This window comes from Thalassophryne amazonica, chromosome 5 (genome assembly GCF_902500255.1).
Source record: "Thalassophryne amazonica chromosome 5, fThaAma1.1, whole genome shotgun sequence".
Lineage (NCBI taxonomy): Eukaryota > Metazoa > Chordata > Actinopteri > Batrachoidiformes > Batrachoididae > Thalassophryne > Thalassophryne amazonica.
In genome coordinates, this window is record NC_047107.1 from 103,345,841 (window position 1) to 103,373,626 (window position 27,786).

A 27,786-nucleotide genomic window follows, 5' to 3' on the forward strand; every position below is an offset into this window, starting at 1 on the left:
AGGTTACAATGGGCTAAGGAAAAGCAATTGTGGACTGTGGATGACTGGATGAAAGTCATATTCAGTGATGAATCTCGAATCTGCACTGGGCAAGGTGATGATGCTGGAACTTTTGTTTGGTGCCGTTCCAATGAGATTTATAAAGATGACTGCCTGAAGAGAACATGTAAATTTCCACAGTCATTGATGATATGGGGCTGCATGTCAGGTAAAGGCACTGGGGAGATGGCTGTCATTACATTATCAATAAATGCACAAGTTTACGTTGATATTTTGGACACTTTTCTTATCCCATCAATTGAAAGGATGTTTGGGGATGATATCATTTTTCAAGATGATAATGCATCTTGCCATAGAGCAAAAAATGTGAAAACATTCCTTGCAAAAAGACACATAGGGTCAATGTCATGGCCTACAAATAGTCCGGATCTTAATCCAATTGAAAATCTTTGGTGGAAGTTGAAGAAAATGGTCCATGACAAGGCTCCAACCTGCAAAGCTGATCTGGCAACAGCAATCAGAGAAAGTTGGAGCCAGATTGATGAAGAGTACTGTTTGTCACTCATTAAGTCCATGCCTCAGAGACTGCAGCTGTTATAAAGCCAGAGGTGGTGCAACAAAATACTAGTGATGTGTTGGAGTGTTCTTTTGTTTTTCATGATTCCATAATTTTTTCCTCAGAATTGAGTGATTCCATATTTTTTTTTTCCTCTGCTTGGTCTAAAAAGTAACTGTTACTGACTGCCACAATTTTTTTTCCTGATTTCTTATAGTGTTTCTTAAAGCCAGAAAGTTGCCATTTGAAATGACTTTAGTTTTGTGTCATGTTTGTGATCTGCTTTTTTTCTACAAAATTAAACTGAATGAACATCCTCCGAGGCTGACTAATTAAAGATTTGGAAGCACTGCATTGAATAGTAAATGACTAAAGATTTACTTTCATATATTGTTTATGCAAGCAATGTCCATACACATACAGATCCCACAGTGAGTATAGCCTCAAAATATGGAATTCATAATTTTATGTTAGCGCATATTCACAAACCATCCAGCAGGTGCCAGTGTTCAGCATGTCTTCCTTTTAATGTGGACTTTGGAACAGCTGTGTTTCAAAGGTTTCAAAATGCTTCGAAACAGCTGTTTTTGCAGTGTGTCATCACTAATTTAGAGGTTACTTCATACTGACTTTGTGTTAACTTGTACATCATGACCAATTCAGCAAGCATCAGACATGCAGTAAGTTTGTAATATATTAGACAGGTAAGAACCATGAATTGTTCAGGAACCTGGACAAATAAATTAAAAAATAAATAAATGTGCAAACATGATGAGTAAAACTAAGCACCAGTGCAATTTGAAATTAAGATCAAACGGGCAGCTTAGGTGGGATGGTTTGTAGACAAAGTCAGAGAGGTGAGATTGAGATGGTTTGGACATGTGCAGAGGACGGACCCCGGGTATATAGGGAGAAGGATGCTGAGGATGGAGCCATCAGGCAGGAGGAGAAGAGGGAGGCCAAAGAGGAGGTTTATAGATGTGCTGATGGGGGACATGCAGGTGGTTGGTGTTACAGAGGAAGATACAGAGGACAGGGTGAGATGGAAATGACTGATCTGCTGTGGCGACCCCTAATGGGAGCAGCTGAAAGAAAAAGATTTTCCAGATGTGATACTCGCCAGACTCAACTGTACTGTGTGGTTAAAACATAACACGAAGTGTAATTATATTGTTTGGTTTATTTTGTTTGTTTTTTTAAGCTGAAAAGCCCAGTGTTTTGTCTTTAGAAATACAAATGAGCAAAACTTTTATTCATTGCTGCTTTTCAGATTTGCCTAGTTCTGTCTCTCATTTGTTTTTGTTTTTCCCTCCAGTGTATATGATCAAACTTGGTACGTTGGAGAACGAGAGCACAGCGGATGTTGAGTGGCGTCACCATGCATATACACACACCGCTAAGAAACGGAGGGTCCTCAGTGTGGAATAGAGACGCATGATGCTTAACCAAACTATCAGACAGAATCCCCAAAATAACATCTCTGTAAGACTGTTTAAAATCATCCTGCCAAGAACTGTGTGACCAGAATTCTACTCAGTACTCAACAGTGGCTTTGATAAGCAAACCTTTGAATCACATCAGTTGCACAGTGTTATTATTGAAATGTGCAGTCTTTTTTTCTTAATCCAGTGGTATTGCATTTTATAATAAACCATATTTAATGCCAAATATCCCATTTGGTTTTATTTTAAGTGTATAAATTAGAAATATCTGAAAGCAAGAACAAAGTTGAATTTCAAGTGCCATGTGTTGTTTGTCAAGCTATATTTGTTGCAGAATTATTTACATTCAAGTTGCATCAGTTCATATTAATAAAAAATTTAAATTTGATGTTTTTACAAACTTGCATGTATGAACATTGAATTTATGACATAAATTCAGTAGTCTCATTACCATTGCCATGAACAAAACAAATCACCCCCCCCCCCCTCCCCACCCCACACACACATGCAGAGACACTTGGGGGGCGGGCAGTGGTGCTCAAGTCTATTTGATGTTTCGTGTGGTCTGATTAATTTAAGATGCATCTATTCCTGCATTTCAGGCCTGCAAGTTGGGACAGGACAATTTAGGGCTACTAATGAGGTTAAATGTTATTTCAAACAAATGTCAACAGATAATTGCAATCATAATTTGGAACAAAACAATATCAAAGATGGGAAGAGCATCTCGAGTTTGTCAAGAAATTGAGGAAAATAATATCACTAAATGATTCAAGGAATTGGAGTAGTTTCAGTACATAAAGGGCAAGGTCACAAGCTTAAATTTAACACCTGTAATATCCAATTTCTCGGATGACACTGCATCAAGAACAGTCCATTGTCAATAGCTGATGTAACCACAGAGGGAAAGGGCAGAGTACATTTTTACAAAATGTACTCTGTACTCCTGACCAAAGATTAAAAGAACCACCCAGGTGGTTACCAACAACAAGTCATGATATAGGGTTGCGTCAGTGCTCTTAGCAAATATAACTTACATTTGTGTGATGGCAGCATTAATGTAGAGAAGTACGTTGAGATTTTAGAGCAGCATGTGCTGCTTTCAAGATGACCGCTTTTCCAGAGACATCCATGCATTTTTCAAAAACAATGCAAAAACACATTTTACACTCACTGCAAAAGCGTGGCTACAGAAGAGGATACGGAAACCGGACTGGCATGCCTACACTCCTTACCTGTCCCCAACAGAGAATGTGAAATATTTTGAATGGAAAAATGCAACAATGACACCATGCTGTTGCACTATGGAAACATCTGGTGATCATAATTCAAATGCTTCCATATTGCACACCTGAAAATGTGTTTTGCAGGAAGTATAGGACAAACTAAAAATGCTTCGTCACTTGCTTTTGCTTCCCAACTTGTGTTGCAAGCCTTAAAAGCAGTAATGTATATTAGCAATTGAAGTTGAGCACACAAAACATGAAATTGTGTTGGGATCATACTGACTGCAATGAAATAGAGTTCAAAGTAAAATGTAAGAATCACTGCGTATTTACCTTTTTAAAAAAACTCAGCTTTTTCTGATCTTTGTTGTGTTTGTCAGATACATTGAAAATGATTTCAATTGTACAGATTCTATTTTTATTAATATTGGCAAATTATAGTTAGACTAAAATGTATCTGAATAAAGTGAGCTGTGAACAGAACCTGACTGATGCATCAGTTGGCTAATAATGTCAACTGATATGAGTTTTGTGAACACAACTTATTTTTGCTATATGAAAACTTATTTAATAAACATGAAAAACAGTTAAACCATTGGAAATGGCATTCTATAGGTTCTCCAGCAGAGTGCGCCCTGGCAGTATTGTTTACAATGCTGACAAGCATGGCTGGGGCCCCATCACCCTGTGGTCACATTAGCTATGAGACACAGGCAAAGTGACCAGCTGCCATTCATTTTCAGAATGGTTCTAGAGTCAGAGTCTAGAGACAAGTGGTTAGGCAGGGCCAAAATAGATGCGATGTCTGTTTTATGCAAATGCTCTGTAATGTCACAGGGCGACTGCAAATTTGAGAGAAGGCAGCATGACGGCCGTTTGGCATGTTGGTTATAATTTTTAAAATAAAGTTTGTGTTTCTGTGTAGGCTCTCAGTTGTCCAGGTGGTTTCCATAGTAGAGAAGCTTGAATCTTCGATTGGACTGAGTTGCTCGACGCAAGGACGTTTCGCTTCAAATCGCAGAAGCTTCCTCAGCTAAAATTCTTGCTCTGGAAGTCTGACTTCTGCCTGACTCTTGTAGAGACGAATAAACAGAAAGCCACAAAAGCTGGAGTTTTAAACCTAACCAGACCCCTCCTACTGAGAGGCAGACTGCTATAGGCTAGTGATTAAACAGTAGCTCTAATAAGCAACTATTGTGCTCTAGTTAGCACTCTCCTAATGACAGGACAGCTGTCCCTCCTAATGATGGCATGGATGTCTATCGTGATGGCTCCCTTGATGACTCTCCTGATGACGTGAATGACTCATTACCATGAACAAAAGACTGAAACTCTTTTGACCTGAGTACCCCATTGTAAACGGGATAAAGCGTGTCTCAGACTCCCTCCCTGGTTAAGGCTGGGTTTTAAACGTTTCACAAAGAATGCCTCTTTGACCCCTCTCTCAAACCATTTCTTCTCTCTGGCTAATATTTTAACTTCCTTGTCCTCAAATGTGTGGTTAGTGTCTTTAAGGTGGAGATGAACTGCAGACAGGTCCACTGGCGCCCTCTCTGCGGTGCTGGTATAGCCTTTTGTGTAAAGGTTGTTTAGTCTCACCTATGTAGTGTTTGTTACAGTTTTCCTGACATCTGATAGAATACACTACATTGCTCTGTTTGTAACTAGGGATCTTGTCCTTAGGGTGAACTAATTTCTGTCTCAAGGTGTTAACCGGTTTAAAGTAAACTGGGATTTTGTGCTGTCTGAAGAGGATCTTCAGACACTATTAAATAAAGTTTGTGTTTAAACTGTAAAACATCAGTGCTCAATTACATTTCTTGGTCTTAATGGTTTGATGACAAAATGTTATGAATCATTACTATTTTTTATGTATATATCAGCAGATATATGTTAGTATCATAATTTTATACTCCTTAATATCAGTATCAGTATCGGACCCCCAAAAAATCCATATTTTTGGAGCCAAGCAGGCTGTCTTCTAACTAAACTGAAGTGTTGGTGGATTCCTTCCCTTAGTGTGAAAGTATCCTTGAGCAAGACATGAGAATCCTAAAGTCCTCAACCTTTTGGGCAGATTGCTTCAAGATCTATAACCCCTGGCAAAAATGGAATCACCGGCCTCGGAGGATGTTCATTCAGTTGTTTAATTTTGTGGAAAAAAGCAGATCACAGACATGACACAAAACTAAAGTCATTTCAAATAGCAACTTTCTGGCTTTAAGAAACACTATAAGAAATCAAGAAAAAAGATTGTGACAGTAACGGTTACTTTTTTAGACCAAGCAGAGGAAAAAAATATGGAATCACTCAATTCTGAGGAATAAATTATGGAATCACCCTGGAAATTTCCATCCCCCAAACTAAAACCTGCATCAAATCAGATCTGCACATTGACATTGACCCTATGTGTCTTTTTGCAAGGAACGTTTTCAGTTTTTGCTCTATGGCAAGATGCATTATCATCTTGAAAAATGATTTCATCATCCCCAAACATTCTTTCAATTGTCCAAAATATCAACATAAACTTGTGCATTTATTGATGATGTAATGACAGCCATCTCCCCAGTGCCTTTACCTGACATGCAGCCCCATATCATCAATGACTGTGGAAATTTAGATGTTCTCTTCAGGCAATCATCTTTATAAATCTCATTGGAACGGCACCAAACAAAAGTTCCAGCATCATCACCTTGCCCAATGCAGATTTGAGATTCATCACTGAATATCACTTTCATCCAGTCATCCACAGTCCACGATTGCTTTTCCTTAGCCCATTGTAACCTTGTTTATTCTGTTTAGGTGTTAATGATGGCTTTCGTTTAGCTTTTCTGTATGTAAATCCCATTTCCCTTAGGCGGTTTCTTACAGTTCAGTCATAGACGTTGACTCCAGTTTCCTCCCATTCGTTCCTCATTTGTTTTGTTGTGCATTTTTGGATTTTTGAGACATATTGCTTTAAGTTTTCTGTCTTGACGCTTTGATGTCTTCCTTGGTCTACCAGTATGTTTGCCTTTAACAACCTTCCCATGTTTTTTGTATTTGGTCCTGAGTTTAGACACAGCTGACTGTGAACAACCAACATCTTTTGCAACATTGCATGATGATTTACTCTCTTTTAAGAGTTTGATAATCCTCTCCTTTGTTTCAACTGACATCGCTCGTGTTGGAGCCATGATTCATGTTAGTCCACTTGGTGCAATAGCTCTCCAAGGTGTGATCACTCCTTTTTAGATGCAGACTAACGAGCAGATCTGATATGATGCAGGTGTTAGTTTTGGGAATGAAAATTTACAGGGTGATTCCATAATTTTTTCCTCAGAATTGAGTGATTCCATATTTTTTTCCTCTGCTTGGTCTAAAAAAGTAACCGTTACTGACTGCCACAATCTTTTTTTCTTGATTTCTTATAGTGTTTCTTAAAACCAGAAAGTTGCCATTTGAAATTACTTTAGTTTTGTCTTATGTCTGTGATCTGCTTTTTTTCTACAAAATTAAACAACTGAATGAACATCCTCCGAGGCCGGTGATTCCATAATTTTTGCCAGGGGTTGTAGAAAAAAATAAGTGTTATGGACAATTTTTATTAGTAAGTCCAGATCTTTGTGTATTGGATGAATGTGAATCTGCTTCAGCGTCCAAATCATTTACATGACAAAACTGTTTACCCTCTACTCCCGCCCCTAAACGGACTGCTGCTGTATCCAATCAAAGCGCGTAGCTGGAAGAATGAGCCAATCAGGAGAGAGCATTTACGAGGTTTTCCGCTTTCTCTGAACTTCTTTTGACAGATCCGACTTCAGATTTAGGAAATTCAAGATGGCTGCCCCAGGTGAGAAAACTTAAATCCAAACTGCATTTCGAGTGTTTAGTGTTTATTTGTTTTCTACTAAATGGCGCCAACTATAATGTGGTGTTTAGGTTATTTCTGGGTGTTAAGTCACAGTTTAGGAAAACAGAAGTATTCAACAAGCTGACACGTTCGTATCCCCTCTCCTCCGTTTGCTAATGTTAGCTGGCTACTAACTAGACTACTAGTATTAAAGTTCCGGACTGGTCATTAAAGTAAGATAGCTGCTGAGTTGGCCCGATAATCCCCTGTTAGTTGCATTTAGTCATTTAGCCAGCTGGTGGTTTTATAAGTGGATTTGAACATGGGCTTTACTTCGGTTTTTGAGTCTCCTTGCACTTAATGTCATTCTGTCACTGCGTTACTTAATGCTAACTTAACAACTGGTGATTTGTTAACTAAAGTCGCTGATGTTGCGCATCGAGAAAAGGAAAATGACTTCTCCCAAATCGACAAGGCGTTGGGTCCCGTGTTAAGCTAACGAGCTAACCTTTGCTAACTTAAGCTTTTCGTTAGCACCGGTGCAGCTTTCACTGCCAGTGCGGAATTTCCAGTTTTTAAACTTCAGCAGAGAGTACGCTCAGCCGCATCACCTTATACCACGTGACAATATTCTATAGCACAGGATGCAAACCTAATACATGCTTGAGTTGCAGTTCAGAATTTACTATTTACTGATGCCTTTTTTCAAACAAATATTTTGTCTGAAGGGAGGTCATTATGCTCTTTATTGCTGTGGGGTTTTTTTTGTTTGTTTGTTTGTTTGTTTGCTTTGTCTGTCTGAGGGGTGGCCATGGGGGGAGGCAAAGTAATTTTTCGTTAAGAAAACATTTGTCCAATAATTAAAAAAAATCTCACTGATCTCATTACTAGGGCTGCAACTAACCATTACTGTCCTAATTGACTGGTAGTTTTCTAGTTGATTAGATGGCAGGTCTGTAAATGGTGAAAAATGTTTGTGTTACCCAGGACCTGGGATGATGCCTTCAAATGTCTTGCTTTGTTGACAGCCCAAAATACTTAGTTTGTTGCCAGATGAGAGTAAAATATACCAGAAAATATTCACATTTAAAACTAAGTAAGTCCCTTCGCTGCTGTCTTGTTTGCACTCGGTCGCTGCAGCAAATCTGGATGTTGAATTGGCACAAGTTTCACGCTGGATGCTGTTCCTGACACAACTATGGAGAAATGTGGCAGGGGTGGGGTTTGAACCATTATGAGGAGCTCAGCACTCCCCCTGCCTTTCACTGTGCCTTCACTGCGCATGTGTCATTTTAGAGTGTCAGCAGCGACTCACCGATTGCCTCGTTTCTGCTTAAAACTGCACGCCAGTCACCATCTATCTCAGCAACAGATATCTGACACTTTTGTACAACAATCATTTCCACATAAATTCAGCATTATTTCATAATAAAAGACTGGGGAGCAATCAGCGCGATAGCAGCGCGTCTGAGTCTAACTCTACACCCAAACCAATCAAAGGTTATAATTTGATCATTAACAATCACATAACAAAGTAAAACCTCAAGTCACTCTAAAGTCAGTTTTAAGCAGAAACAAGGTGATAATGTTAATCGTTGCTAATGCTCCGACATGACGCATACGCAGTGAAGTCAGGGGGGCTCAGTCTAGGAGAGTGCTGAGTTCCTGACACCGGGAACCTTCCACAGTGAAACCACGTGCACTAACAACTTGGCTACCACCCCTTAGAAAATATTCACATTTAAGAAGCTGAAATCAAAGAATTTTGATATTTATTGAGCAAAGACTCAAAAAACAATCAACAAATTCTAAAATAGTTGTTGATTAAAATTTGTAGGGCATTGAAATGATGCCATATGTAAACAGTGATTTGGTATTAGTATGGCACCCATTGTTACTTAAACTACCCAATGCCATGGTTAAGGCCTAACCCTAAATTTTGAGCTTAAAATTCTTTATTTGCCTCCTGCAATGCATGATATCCCTTTTTTATATCACAATAATCACAGAAGTTTGTTATTAGATGGTGTACAATTGCAGCAGTTTATTGGGTATTGGACAAAGTGGATACGGTACTGTATCAGTAGCCACTTTAATATTTATATTTCCTGTCAGCTGTTTTTATTAAAGTTTGACATTACATTTGTTCCACAAGTGACCAAAGATGCTCACATTATACTGGCATTTTTGTGTGAGTTTAGAGAACCATATGTGTCATTCAGATATTGCCCAAGATTGGGCCAAAAAATTCCCCACGTTCCCACCCTTAAAGGGGTCAGTGTCGCCTCCATAAGTAGCTGGGTAGTGGCCAAATTCATTTCCAAGTCACCAAACATGTCTTGGAGTCTTGGTGCATTCCGTTCGTACTTGGAGGTCAGAATTTCCCAGATACTACTACCAAGAACGGTCTCTGAAGTCAATCAATCAATCAACTTTTTTTTATATAGCGCCAAATCACAACAAACAGTTGCCCCAAGGCGCTTTATATTGTAAGGCAAGGCCATACAATAATTATGAAAAACCCCAACGGTCAAAACGACCCCCTGTGAGCAAGCACTTGGCAACAGTGGGAAGGAAAAACTCCCTCTTAACAGGAAGAAACCTCCAGCAGAACCAGGCTCAGGGAGGGGCAGTCTTCTGCTGAGACTGGTTGGGGCTGAGGGAAAGAACCAGGAAAAAGACATGCTGTGGAGGGGGGCAGAGATCGATCACCAATGATTAAATGCGGAGTGATGCATACAGAGCAAAAAGAGAAAGAAACAGTGCATCATGGGAACCCCCCCACAGTCTACGTCTAAAGCAGCATAACCAAGGAATAGTCCAGGGTCACCCGATCCAGCCCTAACTATAAGCCTTAGCGAAAAGGAAAGTTTTAAGCCTAATCTTAAAAGTAGAGAGGGTATCTGTCTCCCTGATCTGAATTGGGAGCTGGTTCCACAGGAGAGGAGCCTGAAAGCTGAAGGCTCTGCCTCCCATTCTACTCTTACAAACCCTAGGAACTACAAGTAAGCCTGCAGTCTGAGAGCGAAGCGCTCTATTAGGGTGATATGGTACTACGAGGTCCCTAAGATAAGATGGGACCTGATTATTCAAAACCTTATAAGTAAGAAGAAGAATTTTAAATTCTATTCTAGAATTAACAGGAAGCCAATGAAGAGAGGCCAACACGGGTGAGATATGCTCTCTCCTGCTAGTCCCCGTCAGTACTCTAGCTGCAGCATTTTGAATTAACTGAAGGCTTTTTAGGGAACTTTTAGGACAACCTGATAATAAAGAATTACAATAGTCCAGCCTAGAGGAAATAAATGCATGAATTAGTTTTTCAGCATCATTTTTTTTTGCGAACCACACATACCCTGAGTTTACAATCCAAGACGGATGCCTTTATCAGCAATAGTAGTCAGTGCTGTATTTTATTTATTTTTAGCCATTCTGTCTTTTTTTGTGCAACACAGTACTGTCCTGTTGCTGCCTGTAGACATCTTGCTGTGGTATTTTTATGTGTAAAATGCTATGTAATGTCACGTATATTAATTGGTGCCACTAATATTGGCTAACCCAGTAGATGTTGCGAACAATGACAACTTGCTGCACTGAGCTGAAAACCACGCAGTCAGTTAAAACAGTAACTTCTGTACCATCTGTTCTGTCCCATATGGTGTCTTTGGCTGACTGAACATTTTTTGTAGCATTCTATACTTTAAAATCTTGTGGGTGTCTGGTTTATTTTCCAGCTTGCAGTGTTGTGTTGAAAATAGGGATGAGTATTGATAAGATTTTATCGATATCGATGCCAATATCAATTCTGCTTGTCGATCCGATTCCTTATCTATTCCCTTATCGATACCTCGTGAATTTTGTACTAAAATTAGGCTTTATAGGTTTTCTACGTATTTCATTGAGTCTTAAAGTAAATAAATATGAAATTGGTCACTGTATCCTTGATCTCCGCACATAAATAAAAATAAACAAAACGGTGATTCGCTTTGAAGTTATAAATTCCGACAGAACTCTATCATTCTAACTTGACTCGGCAGAGAGCCGCGTAGTATTTGGAGCTGTGTGAACAGAACGGAGGATGATTCTCATTTCTTTCTCGCAACAAGACAGGAGTCCCAGTTAGTAACTTTAATCTGCACAAAAGTGACTCACGATTGACACATTCAGGGATGAAAGTGGTGAAAAACAAAAAAAGCTGAAACCCAAAATTACCTCCTAACACCACCTGCACGAAAATGTTTGAATTCTAGAAGCTCTGAAATGCAATCTGGGACTATTCCAGATAATAAACTGCAGTGAATGCAGCATCCATTTAGGTGAGAAAAAAACTTTCGTTATTCAAATTCATTCCTCTATTATAACGTTGGAATCTGTTTTAATACTTGGAGATTTTAACCTTCATGTTGATGACAAGTTATCTTGCCCTGCGTTGGAGCTTTTATCATTGACTGAAGCTTTTAATTTTGTGCAACATGTTTCTGAGCCCACTCACCAAAAGGGTCACATTTTAGATTTAGTTTTTACGCTTGGCCTAGACATTTTAAACATGTCTATAAATGACGTCCACTTGAGTGATCATAGTCTCGTTTTGTTTGACCTGCATTTCAGCTCTGATCAGAAGCCCTTAGAAGTTAAGTCTCGGAGGCGTATCATCACTGCTGATACTGCAGAAAGATTTTCTTCTATGTTTAATCCTTGTATGTTCACTGATTTCCTTGATGTGGACAATTTAATTCAGTGTTTTAACCAACACTGTGAAACTATTCTTGATCAGTTGGCTCCTGTTAAATACAATGTGTCTTTACAGAAAAATGAGTGCCCTTGGATAAATGAAGAGCTCTTAAGTCTTAAGAGACTGTGTCGAAGGACTGAACGCCTGTGGAAATCCTCTAAACTTGAGGTTCACAGGCTTCATCTCAGGGAGCTAGTTTCATCATATAACAAAATGGCTGAGAGTGCCCGTTCTGTCTACATACATCAGCTGGTGTCTGTTAATAAGAAGAATCCCAAGTGCCCGTTCTGTCTACATACATCAGCTGGTGTCTGTTAATAAGAAGAATCCCAGAGTATTGTTTGATACAATCAACTCTCTTGTATGTCCTGCTGCTTCAGTTACTCCTGTGTTTTCTGAAGCTGACAGCAATGCCTTTTTGAGTTTTTTCATTGACAAAATCAAGTTGATCAAGGATAAAATCCCACGCCCCCTGTGTGGTACTTCGACTGTTGTTGAGCCTGTCCCCAGCATTTGGTCTTCATTTAGGGCTATGACACTTGCTGATATTTCAGCATTGGTGAACAAGATGAAACCTTCCTCTTGCTCATTGGACATCCTTCCCTACAGGCTCTTCTCTAAAGTATTTGAGGTAATAGGTCCGTGTGTTACTAAAATGGTAAATCTTTCTCTGTCCACCGGAGCTTTCAAGCATGCCATAGTGTTGCCTCTACTGAAAAAATCAGGTTTAAATCAAATGGCGCTAAGTAGTTTTAGACCTATTTCTAAGCTCCCATTCCTGTCTAAGATCCTCGAGAGGGTGGTTTCAGACCAACTGACACTCTTCCTGGATCAGAATAACATTCACGACAGGTTTCAGTCTGGTTTTCGTAGACAACACTCTACGGAAACGGCTCTTCTGAAAGTGTCCAGCGACATTACGTATGATGTCTGCTGATGCTGGGAAATGCACTGTGTTAGTACTCTTGGATTTGTCCTCTGCCTTTGATACTGTTGACCACCAGGTCCTGCTGAGTAGATTGAGGGATCATGTCAGACTGTCGGGGTCAGTTCTTCAGTGGTTTTTCCTCATATCTGTCCGGGCGTAGCTTTAGCGTTTCTGCTAACCAGATAAGGTCAGAGTCTGTGGACCTGTTATGTGGAGTCCCTCAAGGTTCTGTTTTCCCCATTTTCTTTTTATTGTACTTGATCCCTTTAGGTAAGATCATTCAAAGATTGACTGATGTTTCTTGCCAGTTAGATGACATCCAGCTTTACTGCTCCTTTAAGCCATCTGAGATTAAGAAGCTCGATTCCTTCCTCCATTGTTTAGTGGAAATAAAACAATGGCTAAGGAATAACTTTCTTCAGCTCAATGCAGACAAAACAGAAACATTGGTTATTGCCCCTGATGCCCATATTCCAGGTATTCAACAGTACTTGGGTGTCCTGGGCCAGTCTGCAAAATCAAGTCATTGAAACTTGGGTGTCATCTTTGACAAAGAGATGTCTTTAGTACAGCACTGTAAACAGCTGACGAGGAACTGCTTCTTTCAACTAAGAAACAGCTCTAAGCTCAGGAAAATGGTGTCACGAAATGATTTAGAGCTTATTATTCATGCTTTTGTGTCAACATGCTTAGACTATTGTAACAGTTTGTTTTCATGTCTAAACAAAAAGGAGTTGCGTCGACTGCAGTTGGTACAGAACTCTGCAGCGAGAATTCTGACACAAGCCAACAGGAGGACTCACATTTCCCCAATTTTAAAGGAGCTTCATTGGCTGCCAGTGTCCTACAGGATCAATTTTAAAATTTTGGTTTTAACCTTTAGAGCTCTACATAGTCAGGCGCCTTCCTATATCTGTGACCTCCTCCAGCCTTATGCCCCTGCCAGGGCATTGAGGTCTGTGGATCAAAATTTGTTGATGGTTCCACGCACCCGTTTTTCAACCAGAGGAGAGCGATCCTTCCAGGCTGTTGCTCCCAGGCGCTCTCTCTGCGCTTACTGGACTCTGTTAACACTTTTAAAAGCCAACTTAAGACCTTTTTTACACAAGCTTTTGCTTAGGTTTTGGGCTGCTATGCTATGTTTTTAAATGTCTTGGCCACTGTGTGGTGTATTGTGTGGTGTATTGTGCTTTTTATGTTTTAAAGCACCTTGTGGCTCATGTCTGTGAAAGGTGCTATACAAATAAAATGTATTTACTTACTTACTTACTTCCAGTAGTATTCTGCTTTTACTAGGATGCAGCAGTTTTCTAGTTTGGCAGATAGTTCTGGAGAAAATCACTGAAGAAATTAACACATTGAAAATATTGTTTGACCGAAACAAACTGTCATTAAACTTAAATAAGTCAGGGATGAAGTGGAGGTGTAAGAGTCACTAGGTGTTCACAGGAAACACTTATTTATTTATTTATTTATTCATGTATGTATGTATGTATGTATGTATGTATGTTCATTGTTAGTTGCTTTTATATTTTCTGTTGTGTTTCTATTCAGGTTCTTTTTGTCTCTTTCTCTAAAATTGTATATAATAAGTATATATTGTATATAATAATCATTAGATTATTAATATATAAACAAAAATTTAAAAAAAATTACAATTTGAAAACAAATGCACCTGAACGTGATGACAGCTGCAACTGCTTAATGCTAACTTTTAACATTGAAAATGCCTTAGACATGCTAACGGGTTAGCATCGCTCCCGTTTTTAAGTTATAAAATACATCTATCAACTGTTTGAGAAGACCATAACAGGTCAGTTTAACATAGAAAAGGTAAATAATACTCAGACGTATCCTCTTTAGGGTTTTAGCGGGGGAAAATTAAGCGAAAGAAAGAATAAACGAAGCAATAGATCGAAGCACTGCTTCAATCTGCGAACCACTGCTTCAATTGGTTCAAAGCAAAGCCGCGCTGCAGAAAAGTTGATTATGGACCCGCTGCAGGGTCTGTAATCGATGTAGAGAAATGATCATTTTCCTGAAAAAACACCCCCCAAAACAACGGCCACTCTGAAGGACTGATAAGGGAATCGTTAAGCAAAAAGCTTATTGATGTCGTTGGATCGAATCATTTCTTAACGATACCCAAAAGGAACCGGTTCTTGATACCCATCCCTAGTTGAAAATGGAACACATTTACCTCATTTGTGACATCATTCCCGGTTGCAGTGTATGACTTGCAGTGTTAAATTTCATCAGTCATGTGGACCACAAAGAGTGAAACCAGCAACAGTGGGGCAGTCATAGTACAACCCCTGGCAAAAAATTATGGAATCACCGGCCTCAGAGGATGTTTATTCAGTTGTTTAATTTTGTAGAAAAAAAGCAGATCACAGACATGACACAAAATTAAAGTCATTTCAAATGGCAACTTTCTGGCTTTAAGAAACACTATAAGAAATCAAGAAAAAAAGATTGTGGCAGTCAGTAACGGTTACTTTTTTAGACCAAACAGAGGAAAAAAATATGGACTCACTCAATTCTGAGGAAAAAATTATGGAATCACCCTGTAAATTTTCATCCCCCAAATTAACACCTGCATCAAATCAGATCTGCTCATTGACATTGACCCTATGCCATGACATTGACCCTATGTGTCTTTTTGCAAGGAATGTTTTTGCAGTTTTTGCTCTATGGCAAGATGCATTATCATCTTGAAAAATGATTTCATCATCCCCAAACATCCTTTCAATTGTCCAAAATATCAACATAAACTTGTGCATTTATTGATGATGTAATGACAGCCATCTCCCCAGTGCCTTTACCTGACATGCAGCCCCATATCATCAATGACTGTGGAAATTTACATGTTCTCTTCAGGCAGTCATCTTTATAAATCTCATTGGAAAGGCACCAAACAAAAGTTCCAGCATCATCACCTTGCCCAATGCAGATTCGAGATTCATCACTGAATATGACTTTCATCCAGTCATCCACAGTCCACAATTGCTTTTCCTTAGCCCATTGTAACCTTGTTTTTTTCTGTTTAGGTGTTAATGATGCCTTTTGTTTAGCTTTTCTGTATGTAAATCCCATTTCCTTTAGGTGGTTTCTTACAGTTCGGTCACAGACGTTGACTCCAGTTTCCTCCCATTCGTTCCTCATTTGTTTTGTTGTACATTTTTCGATTTTTGAGACATATTGCTTTAAGTTTTCTCTCTTGACGCTTTGTCTTCCTTGGTCTACCAGTATGTTTGCCTTTAACAACCTTCCCATGTTGTTTGTATTTGGTCCAGTTTAGACACATCTGACTGTGAACAACCAACATCTTTTGCAACATTGCGTGATGATTTACTCTCTTTTAAGAGTTTTCTAATCCTCTCCTTTGTTTCAATTGACATCTCTTGTGTTGGAGCCATGATTCATGTCAGTCCACTTGGTGCAACAGCTCTCCAAGGTGTGTTCACTCCTTTTTAGATGCAGACTAACGAGCAGATCTGATATGATGCAGGTGTTCGTTTTGGGGATGAAAAGTTACAGGGTGATTCCATAATTTTTTCCTCAGAATTGAGTGATTCCATATTTTTTTCCTCTGCTTGGTCTAAAAAAGTAACCGTTACTGACTGCCACAATCTTTTTTTTCTTGATTTCTTATAGTGTTTCTTAAAGCCAGAAAGTTGCCATTTGAAATGACTTTAGTTTTGTGTCATGTCTGTGATCTGCTTTTTTTCTACAAAATTAAACAACTGAATAAACATCCTCTGAGGCCGGTGATTCCATAATTTTTGCCAGGGGTTGTAGATGTACTCATTGCTTCATAAATTTCCTTTGCTTCTTATTGTCATAGTGGGTAGGTCTTGGCATGGATTGGAAACTTCTTAAGACCTGTTCAATGATTTTGATGCACGCTATGGCTTATTTGGCCAATGGAAGTAAAGCTGGGGAATCCCTTGTGCAGTGTACGAAATGGAGCAGGAGCTAAAAATGGTTACCATAACCACAGCATTGTTCAGGTACTGTCATCTCTTTGCCACAGTACTGCTCCATCAGAGATACCATCTTCACCAACCGCAGAGTTAGACCTCTGAACAGCAGTCAATTCTCGTCACTTGGAGCAGATGTACTGCTTTAAAAAGAACTCCAGAAACCTTTTATGATGTATCCCAACTGAAATTGTTAGCACTTTTACGTGTGTGTGTATGTATATATGTATATATATATATATATATAATCTACACAGTTGATGGTACTGAAATATTTTCATGCTGCTGTTGTAGGTTCTCCATAAAGAGCCAGTTCTTCTGGTCTTCTGTGTGTGAAACATTCCTAAAGTTGTGGTGTGTTAGCTCTGTGTTCCCCTGCTGCTGCTGCCGCTACTCATCATGTCCTCCACCTCCTCCTCCTACTCCTCATCAGGGGAGACTAGTCCGGAGGATGTACCCCGAGGTGGTGGGACCATCCGAGTCTACCTCCCCAATAAACAGAGGACAGTGGTGAGTTTTTTATTTTTCATTTAAGAACAAGTTAATTTGCTTGTTGTTTAAAATAAATCAAACCTTTACAACTTATTGACCAAAAGAAAAATAATGCTTTGAAGTTAATGGAACACCCAACATTATTACTCACGCAGTATTTTTCAAGGCATCAAGTACCTTACCATAGCCACCTATTTTTCATATCAGAAGTCAGATGCATTTATCTCCATAACACCACAAATCTATGCACAAAGCTGTTTCAACATTTCATCTGTTTCCTGAGATATGGTCGTTAGTGTATTTTTGGCGATTGCCTCTCATTTTACCTTGATGTGATCTGTGTAGCAAGGCAACAGTCCACAAATTTTAGCCACCAAGTTTGATTGAGTTTGCTCTTTACATGTTGCAGGTATTGTTGATGGAATATGATGTCTGATCTAATCTTGACCTTGACATGATTTGTGTTGCAAGAAGGCCATCCACTGAGTTTATCCATCAAGTTTGATTTAAACAGCCCTTTACCTTTTGAAGGTGCTGTCACAGACTGTACATGATAACCTCTGAGTTTTCAACGTTATTCATTTTATTAACTTAGACTTTGACAGAAACATTTTAAAAAGAAATTTGGTTTTACAAATATTACAACACATTTTTGTCTATTATTCTTGCTTTCAATGCATCTTAAACCACTCAAAATTGATTAAAATTGGGCTTGCCAATAGCATTTTAGAGGTATAAAACTCTATAGCTTCAGGGCGCTTTGCCCCCTTGACCCCCACCAGGGGCCCCTGCACCCCTGACTGAGAGCCACAATCACATAATTTACCCAGCACTAAAATGGTCCTAGCTAGAACCCTGGTTACAATACAGCAAGGTATAAAAGTGTGAAGGATTACCTGTACTTTTCACCAGTTTCTCTGCCCAATGTCATATGTTTAAGTGTAATTTAATGATTTATTTAGGATGGTATCAGTAAAATCTTACCTTTTCCTCATAGTTTAATTTTATTATTCAATTTGAGGTATCTGTTTCAAAACAACTTTTTATTCTGAAAGAGCACCTCCCAGATGTACACTTAAATTTTGGTACAGGTAGTCTTGAACTGAGGACCTTCTGTTTTGATGGAAGCACACCCACCACTTGCTTAACAAGGCTGACATAAGCTTAAAGCAGTGATTCTCAACCGGGGTGCCGCGGCACCCTAGGGTGCCGTGGGTATTTTTCATATTCGCGATTATTTTTCATATTCGCGATTACCGTGAATTATTTATTTTATCCACAAAGCATAAAACGACAGAATCTGATGTCAAACGTGCTGCAGCCTCGCTCTCGTCTTAAGGCGGGACAATAACAAGGAGGCTGACGGCCGATTAAAACAGTGCCGTCTTCTTCAAAAGCCGTCTAAAATGTGGAGCTGTCGGTGTGTGTGTCTGTGCCTGTGCGCGCGCGCACGGAGTTAACAGGCTGCAGACTGCGAGGGAGGGGGTGGGTGAGGGAGATTCCTGAATGCAGGCGCGACACGTTCAGTGCGCAGTGAGCGCGGAGCAGAGAGAGGATTTTAACCCGAGTGAACGTTAAAACGGAAACGTGAAGCTGCCTTTACTTCTCTCTGAACTTTCTCTAAAGGTGTGATTTTGCCGTTACCGTCCTGTTCACACCATGTGCGCGTCATATGCTGAATTTATGAGATCATGAGATGAAATAAATGGTCAAATATCTTTAAAAACATTTCTAATCGTGACAGCCCTACTTGAGATAAGAGCGCAAAATGCTTGAGGATTTTCGAAATGTGGTGTTTTCTGTATCGATTTTCTATTAATAATAATAATAATGATATTTGGGTTTTGCGCAAAACCATAGGTAATAGCATTATAATATTATTTTGGTTGGTGGTGTGCCGCAGGATTTTGTAAATATAAAAAGGGTGCCGCGGCTCAAAAAAGGTTGAAAATCACTGGCTTAAAGTATCATTCTTGCAGGGAGAAATTTCTGCCAGAAAGATTTTGTAGATATTTGCCTGTCAATATATTTCATATTCACTTGTTGTAAAGAAATCTTGCTTTGTTGTTCTTAGGTGAATGTTCGTCAAGGACAGACTGTACACGAGAGTCTAGATAAAGCACTCAAAGTGAGAGGCCTAAACCAAGACTGCTGTGCTGTATTTCGGCTTTTAGAGGGGTAAGATTGCTTTATTTACTCTTCAGTCTTCTCCCACCCCGTGGGGAAAGCAAAGTTTGCATTCCTCATCACCTACAGGGCAGATGGAGGGGCAATGACAAGCAACTGTTACAAGTCTCATACCTCCATATTAATCAATCAATCAATCAATCAATTTTATTTATATAGCGCCAAATCACAACAAACAGTTGCCCCAAGGCGCTTTAAATTGTAAGGCAAGGCCATACAATAATTACGTACAAACCCCAACGGTCAAAACGACCCCCTGTGAGCAAGCACTTGGCGACAGTGGGAAGGAAAAACTCCCTTTTAACAGGAAGAAACCTCCAGCAGAACCAGGCTCAGGGAGGGGCAGTCTTCTGCTGGGACTGGTTGGGGCTGAGGGAGAGAACCAGGAAAAAGACATGCTGTGGAGGGGAGCAGAGATCGATCACTAATGATTACATGCAGAGTGGTGCATACAGAGCAAAAAGAGAAAGAAACACTCAGTGCATCATGGGAACCCCCCAGCAGTCTAAGTCTGTAGCAGCATAACTAAGGGATGGCTCAGGGTCACCCAATCCAGCCCTAACTATAAGCTTTAGCAAAAAGGAAAGTTTTAAGTCTAATCTTAAAAGTAGAGAGGGTGTCTGTCTCCCTGATCCAAATTGGGAGCTGGTTCCAGAGGAGAGGAGCCTGAAAGCTGAAGGCGCTGCCTCCCATTCTACTCTTACAAACCCTAGGAACTACAAGTAAGCCTGCAGTCTGAGAGCGAAGCGCTCTATTGGGGTGATATGGTACTATGAAGTCCCTAAGATAAGATGGCACCTGATTATTCAAAACCTTATAAGTAAGAAGAAGAATTTTAAATTCTATTCTAGAATTAACAGGAAGCTAATGAAGAGAGGCCAATATGGGTGAGATATGCTCTCTCCTTCTAGTCCCCGTTAGTACTCTAGCTGCAGTATTTTGAATTAACTGAAGGCTTTTCAGGGAACTTTTAGGACAACCTGATAATAATGAATTACAATAGTCCAGCCTAGAGGAAATAAATGCATGAATTAGTTTTTCAGCATCACTCTGAGACAAGACCTTTCTAATTTTAGAGATATTGCGTAAATGCAATAAGCTGGAATTAATAATAAGCAATAATAACAATTAATAAGCTGGAATCTTCCATTCCAGCTTATTAATTAATCAAAAACCCAGACAGAGCTTTAATTCATTTGAAAGCTTGTCTCTTAGTCTTGTCCATCCAAATTGGAAGTCCCAAAAAACAGTTTTATTTGTTATTATCTATCGTCCACCTGGTCGTTACTGTGAGTTTCTCTGTGAATTTTCAGACCTTTTGTCTGACCTAGTGCTTAGCTCAGATAAGATAATTATAGTGGGCGATTTTAACATCCACACAGATGCTGAGAATGACAGCCTCAACACTGCATTTAATCTATTATTAGACTCTATTGGCTTTGCTCAAAAAGTAAATGAGTCCACCCACCACTTTAATCATATCTTAGATCTTGTTCTGACTTATGGTATGGAAATAGAAGACTTAACAGTATTCCCTGAAAACTCCCTTCTGTCTGATCATTTCTTAATAACATTTACATTTACTCTGATGGACTACCCAGCAGTGGGGAATAAGTTTCATTACACTAGAAGTCTTTCAGAAAGCGCTGTAACTAGGTTTAAGGATATGATTCCTTCTTTATGTTCTCTAATGCCATATACCAACACAGTGCAGAGTAGCTACCTAAACTCTGTAAGGGAGATAGAGTATCTTGTCAGTAGTTTTACATCCTCATTGAAGACAACTTTGGATGCTGTAGCTCCTCTGAAAAAGAGAGCTTTAAATCAGAAGTGCCTGACTCCGTGGTATAACTCACAAACTCGCAGCTTAAAGCAGATAACCCGTAAGTTGGAGAGGAAATGGCGTCTCACTAATTTAGAAGATCTTCACTTAGCCTGGAAAAAGAGTCTGTTGCTCTATAAAAAAGCCCTCCGTAAAGCTAGGACATCTTTCTACTCATCACTAATTGAAGAAAATAAGAACAACCCCAGGTTTCTTTTCAGCACTGTAGCCAGGCTGACAGAGTCAGAGCTCTATTGAGCTGAGTATTCCATTAACTTTAACTAGTAATGACTTCATGACTTTCTTTGCTAACAAAATTTTAAGTATTAGAGAAAAAATTACTCATAACCATCCCAAAGACGTATCGTTATCTTTGGCTGCTTTCAGTGATGCCGGTATTTGGTTAGACTCTTTCTCTCCGATTGTTCTGTCTGAGTTATTTTCATTAGTTACTTCATCCAAACCATCAACATGTTTATTAGACCCCATTCCTACCAGGCTGCTCAAGGATGCCCTACCATTATTTAATGCTTCGATCTTAAATATGATCAATCTATCTTTGTTAGTTGGCTATGTACCACAGGCTTTTAAGGTGGCAGTAATTAAACCATTACTTAAAAAGCCATCACTTGACCCAGCTATCTTAGCTAATTATAGGCCAATCTCCAACCTTCCTTTTCTCTCAAAAATTCTTGAAAGGGTAGTTGTAAAACAGCTAACTGATCATCTGCAGAGGAATGGTCTATTTGAAGAGTTTCAGTCAGGTTTTAGAATTCATCATAGTACAGAAACAGCATTAGTGAAGGTTACAAATGATCATTCTTATGGCCTCGGACAGTGGACTCGTCTCTGTGCTTGTTCTGTTGGACCTCAGTGCTGCTTTTGATACTGTTGACCATAAAATTTTATTACAGAGATTAGAGCATGCCATAGGTATTAAAGGCACTGCGCTGCGGTGGTTTGAATCATATTTGTCTAATAGATTACAATTTGTTCATGTAAATGGGGAATCTTCTTCACAGACTAAAGTTAATTATGGAGTTCCACAAGGTTCTGTGCTAGGACCAATTTTATTCACTTTATACATGCTTCCCTTAGGCAGTATTATTAGACGGTATTGCTTAAATTTTCATTGTTACGCAGATGATACCCAGCTTTATCTATCCATGAAGCCAGAGGACACACACCAATTAGCTAAACTGCAGGATTGTCTTACAGACATAAAGACATGGATGACCTCTAATTTCCTGCTTTTAAACTCAGATAAAACTGAAGTTATTGTACTTGGCCCCACAAATCTTAGAAACATGGTGTCTAACCAGATCCTTACTCTGGATGGCATTGCCCTGGCCTCTAGTAATACTGTGAGAAATCTTGGAGTCATTTTTGATCAGGATATGTCATTCAAAGCGCATATTAAACAAATATGTAGGACTGCTTTTTTGCATTTACGCAATATCTCTAAAATCAGAAAGGTCTTGTCTCAGAGTGATGCTGAAAAACTAATTCATGCATTTATTTCCTCTAGGCTGGACTATCGTAATTCATTATTATCAGGTTGTCCTAAAAGTTCCCGAAAAAGCCTTCAGTTAATTCAAAATGCTGCAGCTAGAGTACTGACGGGGACTAGAAGGAGAGAGCATATCTCACCCATATTGGCCTCTCTTCATTGGCTTCCTGTTAATTCTAGAATAGAATTTAAAATTCTTCTTCTTACTTATAAGGTTTTGAATAATCAGGTCCCATCTTATCTTAGGGACCTCGTAGTACCATATCACCCCAATAGAGCGCTTCGCTCTCAGACTGCAGGCTTACTTGTAGTTCCTAGGGTTTGTAAGAGTAGAATGGGAGGCAGAGCCTTCAGCTTTCAGGCTCCTCTCCTGTGGAACCAGCTCCCAATTCAGATCAGGGAGACAGACACCCTCTCTACTTTTAAGATTAGGCTTAAAACTTTCCTTTTTGCTAAAGCTTATAGTTAGGGCTGGATCAGGGTGACCCTGAACCATCCCTTAGTTATGCTGCTATAGACGTAGACTGCTGGGGGGTTCCCATGATGCACTGTTTCTTTCTCTTTTTGCTCTGTATGCACCACTCTGCATTTAATCATTAGTGATCGATCTCTGCTCCCCTCCACAGCATGTCTTTTTCCTGGTTCTCTCCCTCAGCCCCAACCAGTCCCAGCAGAAGACTGCCCCTCCCTGAGCCTGGTTCTGCTGGAGGTTTCTTCCTGTTAAAAGGGAGTTTTCCTTCCCACTGTAGCCAAGTGCTTGCTCACAGGGGGTCGTTTTGACCGTTGGGGTTTTACATAATTATTGTATGGCCTTGCCTTACAATATAAAGCGCCTTGGGGCAACTGTTTGTTGTGATTTGGCGCTATATAAAAAAGTTGATTGATTGATTGAAATGCAAAAAAGCAGTCCTACATATTTGTTTAATATGTGCATTGAATGACATATCCTGATCAAAAATGACTCCAAGATTTCTCACAGTATTACTAGAGGTCAGGGTAATGCCATCCAGAGTAAGGATCTGGTTAGACACCATGTTACTAAGATTTGTTGGGCCATGTACAATAACTTCAGTTTTATCTGAGTTTAAAAGCAGGAAATTAGAGGTCATCCATGTCTTTGTCTGTAAGACAATCCTGCAGTTTAGCTAATTGGTGTGTGTCCTCTGGCTTCATGGATAGATAAAGCTGGGTATCATCTGCGTAACAATGAAAATTTAAGCAATGCCGTCTAATAATACTGCCCAAGGGAAGCATGTATAAAGTGAATAATATTGGTCCTAGCACAGAACCTTGTGGAACTCCATAATTAACCTGAGTCTGTGAAGAAGATTCCCCATTTACATGAACAAATTGTAATCTATTAGATAAATATGATTCAAACCACCGCAGCGCAGTGCCTTTAATACCTATGGCATGCTCTAATCTCTGTAATAAAATTTTATGGTCAACAGTATCAAAAGCAGCACTGAGGTCTAACAGAACAAGCACAGAGATGAGTCCACTGTCTGAGGCCATAAGAAGACCATTTGTAACCTTCACTAATGCTGTTTCTGTACTATGATGAATTCTAAAACCTGACTGAAACTCTTCAAATAGACCATTCCTCTGCAGATGATCAGTTAGCTGTTTTACAACTACCCTTTCAAGAATTTTTGAGAGAAAAGGAAGGTTGGAGATTGGCCTATAATTAGCTAAGATAGCTGGGTCAAGTGATGGCTTTTTAAGTAATGGTTTAATTACTGCCACCTTAAAAACCTGTGGTACATAGCCAACTAATAAAGATAGATTGATCATATTTAAGATCGAAGCATTAAATAATGGTAGGGCTTCCTTGAGCAGCCTGGTAGGAATGGGGTCTAATAGACATGTTGATGGTTTGGATGAAGTAACTAATGAAAATAACTCAGACAGAACAATCTGAGAGAAAGAGTCTAACCAAATTCCAGCATCACTGAAAGCAGCCAAAGATAACGATACGTCTTTGTGATGGTTATGTAGTAATTTTTTCTCTAATAGTTAAAATTTTATTAGCAACGAAAGTCATGAAGTCATTACTAGTTAAAGTTAAAGGAATACTCGGCTCAATAGAGCTCTGACTTTTTGTCAGCCTGGCTACAGTGCTGAAAAGAAACCTGGGGTTGTTCTTATTTTCTTCAATCAGTGATGAGTAGTAAGATGTCCTAGCTTTACGGAGGGCTTTTTTTATAGAGCAACAGACTCTTTTTCCAGGCTAAGTGAAGATCTTCTAAATTAGTGAGACGCCATTTCCTCTCCAACTTACGGGTTATCTGCTTTAAGCTGCGAGTTTGTGAGTTATACCACGGAGTCAGGCACTTCTGATTTAAAGCTCTCTTTTTCAGAGGAGCTACAGCATCCAAAGTTGTCTTCAATGAGGATGTAAAACTATTGACGAGATACTCTATCTCACTTACAGAGTTTAGGTAGCTACTCTGCACTGTGTTGGTATATGGCATTAGAGAACATAAAGAAGGAATCATATCCTTAAACCTAGTTACAGCGCTTTCTGAAAGACTTCTGGTGTAATGAAACTTATTCCCCACTGCTGGGTAGTCCATCAGAGTAAATGTTATTAAGAAATGATCAGACAGAAGGGAGTTTTCAGGGAATACTATTAAGTCTTCAATTTCCATACCATAAGTCAGAACAAGATCTAAGATACAATTAAAGTGGTGGGTGGACTCATTTACATTTTGAGCAAAGCCAATTGAGTCTAATAATAGATTAAATGCAGTGTTGAGGCTGTCATTCTCCGCATCTGTGTGGATGTTAAAATCGCCCACTATAATTATCTTATCTGAGCTAAGCACTAAGTCAGATAAAAGGTCTGAAAATTCACAGAGAAACTCACAGTAACGACCAGGTGGACGATAGATAATAACAAATAAAACTGGTTTTTGGGACTTCCAATTTGGATGGACAAGACTAAGAGTCAAGCTTTCAAATGAATTAAAGCTCTGTCTGGGTTTTTGATTAATAAATAAGCTGGAATGGAAGATTGCTGCTAATCCTCCGCCTCGGCCCGTGCTACGAGCATTCTGGCAGTTAGTGTGACTCGGGGGTGTTGACTCATTTAAACTAACATATTCATCCTGCTGTAACCAGGTTTCTGTAAGGCAGAATAAATCAATATGTTGATCAATTATTATATCATTTACTAACAGGGACTTAGAAGAGAGAGACCTAATGTTTAATAGACCACATTTAACTGTTTTAGTCTGTGGTGCAGTTGAAGGTGCTATATTATTTTTTCTTTTTGAATTTTTATGCTTAAATAGATTTTTACTGGTTATTGGTGGTCTGGGAGCAGGCACCGTCTCTACGGGGATGGGGTAATGAGGGGATGGCAGGGGGAGAGAAGCTGCAGAGAGTTGTGTAAGACTACAACTCTGCTTCCTGGTCCCAACCCTGGATAGTCACGGTTTGGAGGATTTAAGAAAATTGGCCAGATTTCTAGAAATGAGAGCTGCTCCATCCAAAGTGGGATGGATGCCGTCTCTCCTAACAAGACCAGGTTTTTCCCAGAAGCTTTGCCAATTATCTATGAAGCCCACCTCATATTATCAAAGATTGTATCACTGTAGGGCTTAGAACGCAGCCACATGGGGTGTGCAGCCAGTATATTCTGAATCTCGGTCCCAAGCCTGGATAAATAAGTAGGGTTGTGTCAGGAAGGGTATCCAGTGTAAAGCAAGCCAACATTTCCATGCAGAGTACAAAATAATTTCTGTACCGGATTGGTAGAGGCCTGGTTTAACGACGACTGCCACCGGTGCCGTTGCCCAACAGGATGGCAGTAGAAATTGGGCTACTGCTAGACGAAGAAGAGGAGGAGGAGAATGTGTCCACAGACAGGGGGAAAAGAGGAAAACGAGAAGTATGGAAGTGAGAGTTGGAACTTTGAATGTTGGCAGTCTGACTGATAAAGGGAGAGAGCTGGCTGATATGAAGAGAAAGGTAGGCCTACTGTGTGTGCAAGAAACAAAGTGGAAGGAGAGTTAGAGCAAGAGCATAGGTGGGGGTTCAAGTTGTATCATGGTATGGATAGGAAGAGAAATTGTGTTGGGCTCATTTTAAAGGAAGAGTGTGTGAAAGAGTGTGTTGGAGGTTAAGCAGGTGTCTAGCAGGGTGATGAGTGTGAAGTTTGAAATTGAAGGAGTGATGATGAATATCATCAGTGCATATGCCCCACAGGTAGGTTACGAGACAAAGGAGAAAGATTTCTGGAGTGAGTTAGATGAGGTGGTGGAGAGTATGCCCAAGCATGAAAGAGTTGTGATGGGAGCGGACTTCAGTGGCATGTTGGCGAAGGGAACAGTGGTGATGAGGAAGTAATGGGTAGATATGGTATCACAGACAAGAATGTGGAAGGGCAAATGGTAGATGATTTTGCAAAAAGGATGGAAATGGCTGTGGTGAACACCTACTTTAAGAAAAGGGAGGAAAGTGCACACAGGTGGACTACATTCTTTGTAGTCCACCTGTGTGCACCTTCCGCCACAGGGGTCAAAATTTAAAAATGCTCCAGTCATGTTTAAAAACTATACCACATTATTTGTCTAATCGTAGCGATTCCAAAAAGGTATAGTTTTGGCTTATCTGTGACTGAATTCCATGGCGTTACGGGGTAAAAACAGCAAAAATGGTGACAAAGGTCAGTTTCAGTTTGTACAGGGGTCAAAAGTTAAAGTTGCTCTAATTTTGGTATTAAAAAAATGATGCAATGCTTTTTTTCATCATGATTAGAGAATTTTAAAATTTTGACCCCTGTGTAATTCTTTATTAACCCCTGTAGCTCATTAGAGGTCAGCTCCAGGATGGCTCCGTATCTGAAAATAAACATTAGTTAATTTAGAATATGTGTGCCAAATTCTATGCTTTTATCACAAAATGAACAATTATTTTGCTATGCCGCCACACTATATCTGCAAGAGTGAAGGAAAAAGTTTACAAGACAGTAGTGACACCAGGCGTGTTGTACGACTTGGGGCCCCTTTACACATAGCATGAATGAGGCCAAATGGCGCACGGAGGAGGAAATCGCATGCCATTTGTGAA

At 39.6% G+C, this 27,786-nt stretch overlaps 2 protein-coding genes across 3 annotated transcripts in view; both read left to right on the forward strand.

Moving 5' to 3' along the window:
- The window catches only part of imp4 (IMP U3 small nucleolar ribonucleoprotein 4), a 26,173-nt gene extending 23,949 nt beyond the window's left edge, over positions 1 to 2,224 (forward strand). The window contains 1 exon segment of the mRNA XM_034171012.1: positions 1,872 to 2,224. Coding sequence (XP_034026903.1) covers positions 1,872 to 1,984 — 113 coding nt within the window. The 3' untranslated portion in view covers positions 1,985 to 2,224.
- Positions 2,225 to 6,999: 4,775 nt separating this feature from the next.
- araf (A-Raf proto-oncogene, serine/threonine kinase) overlaps positions 7,000 to 27,786 on the forward strand; it is a 50,293-nt gene continuing 29,506 nt past the window's right edge. The window contains exons 1-3 of one of the 2 annotated variants that reach the window (XM_034171013.1): positions 7,000 to 7,056; positions 16,994 to 17,209; positions 19,266 to 19,369. In XM_034171013.1, the coding sequence (XP_034026904.1) occupies positions 17,099 to 17,209; positions 19,266 to 19,369 (215 nt within the window). In that variant the 5' untranslated portion in view covers positions 7,000 to 7,056; positions 16,994 to 17,098. Of the gene's footprint in view, positions 7,057 to 16,816; positions 16,837 to 16,993; positions 17,210 to 19,265; positions 19,370 to 27,786 lie in introns of those variants that run through there. The other variant, XM_034171014.1, reaches the window with a different exon arrangement.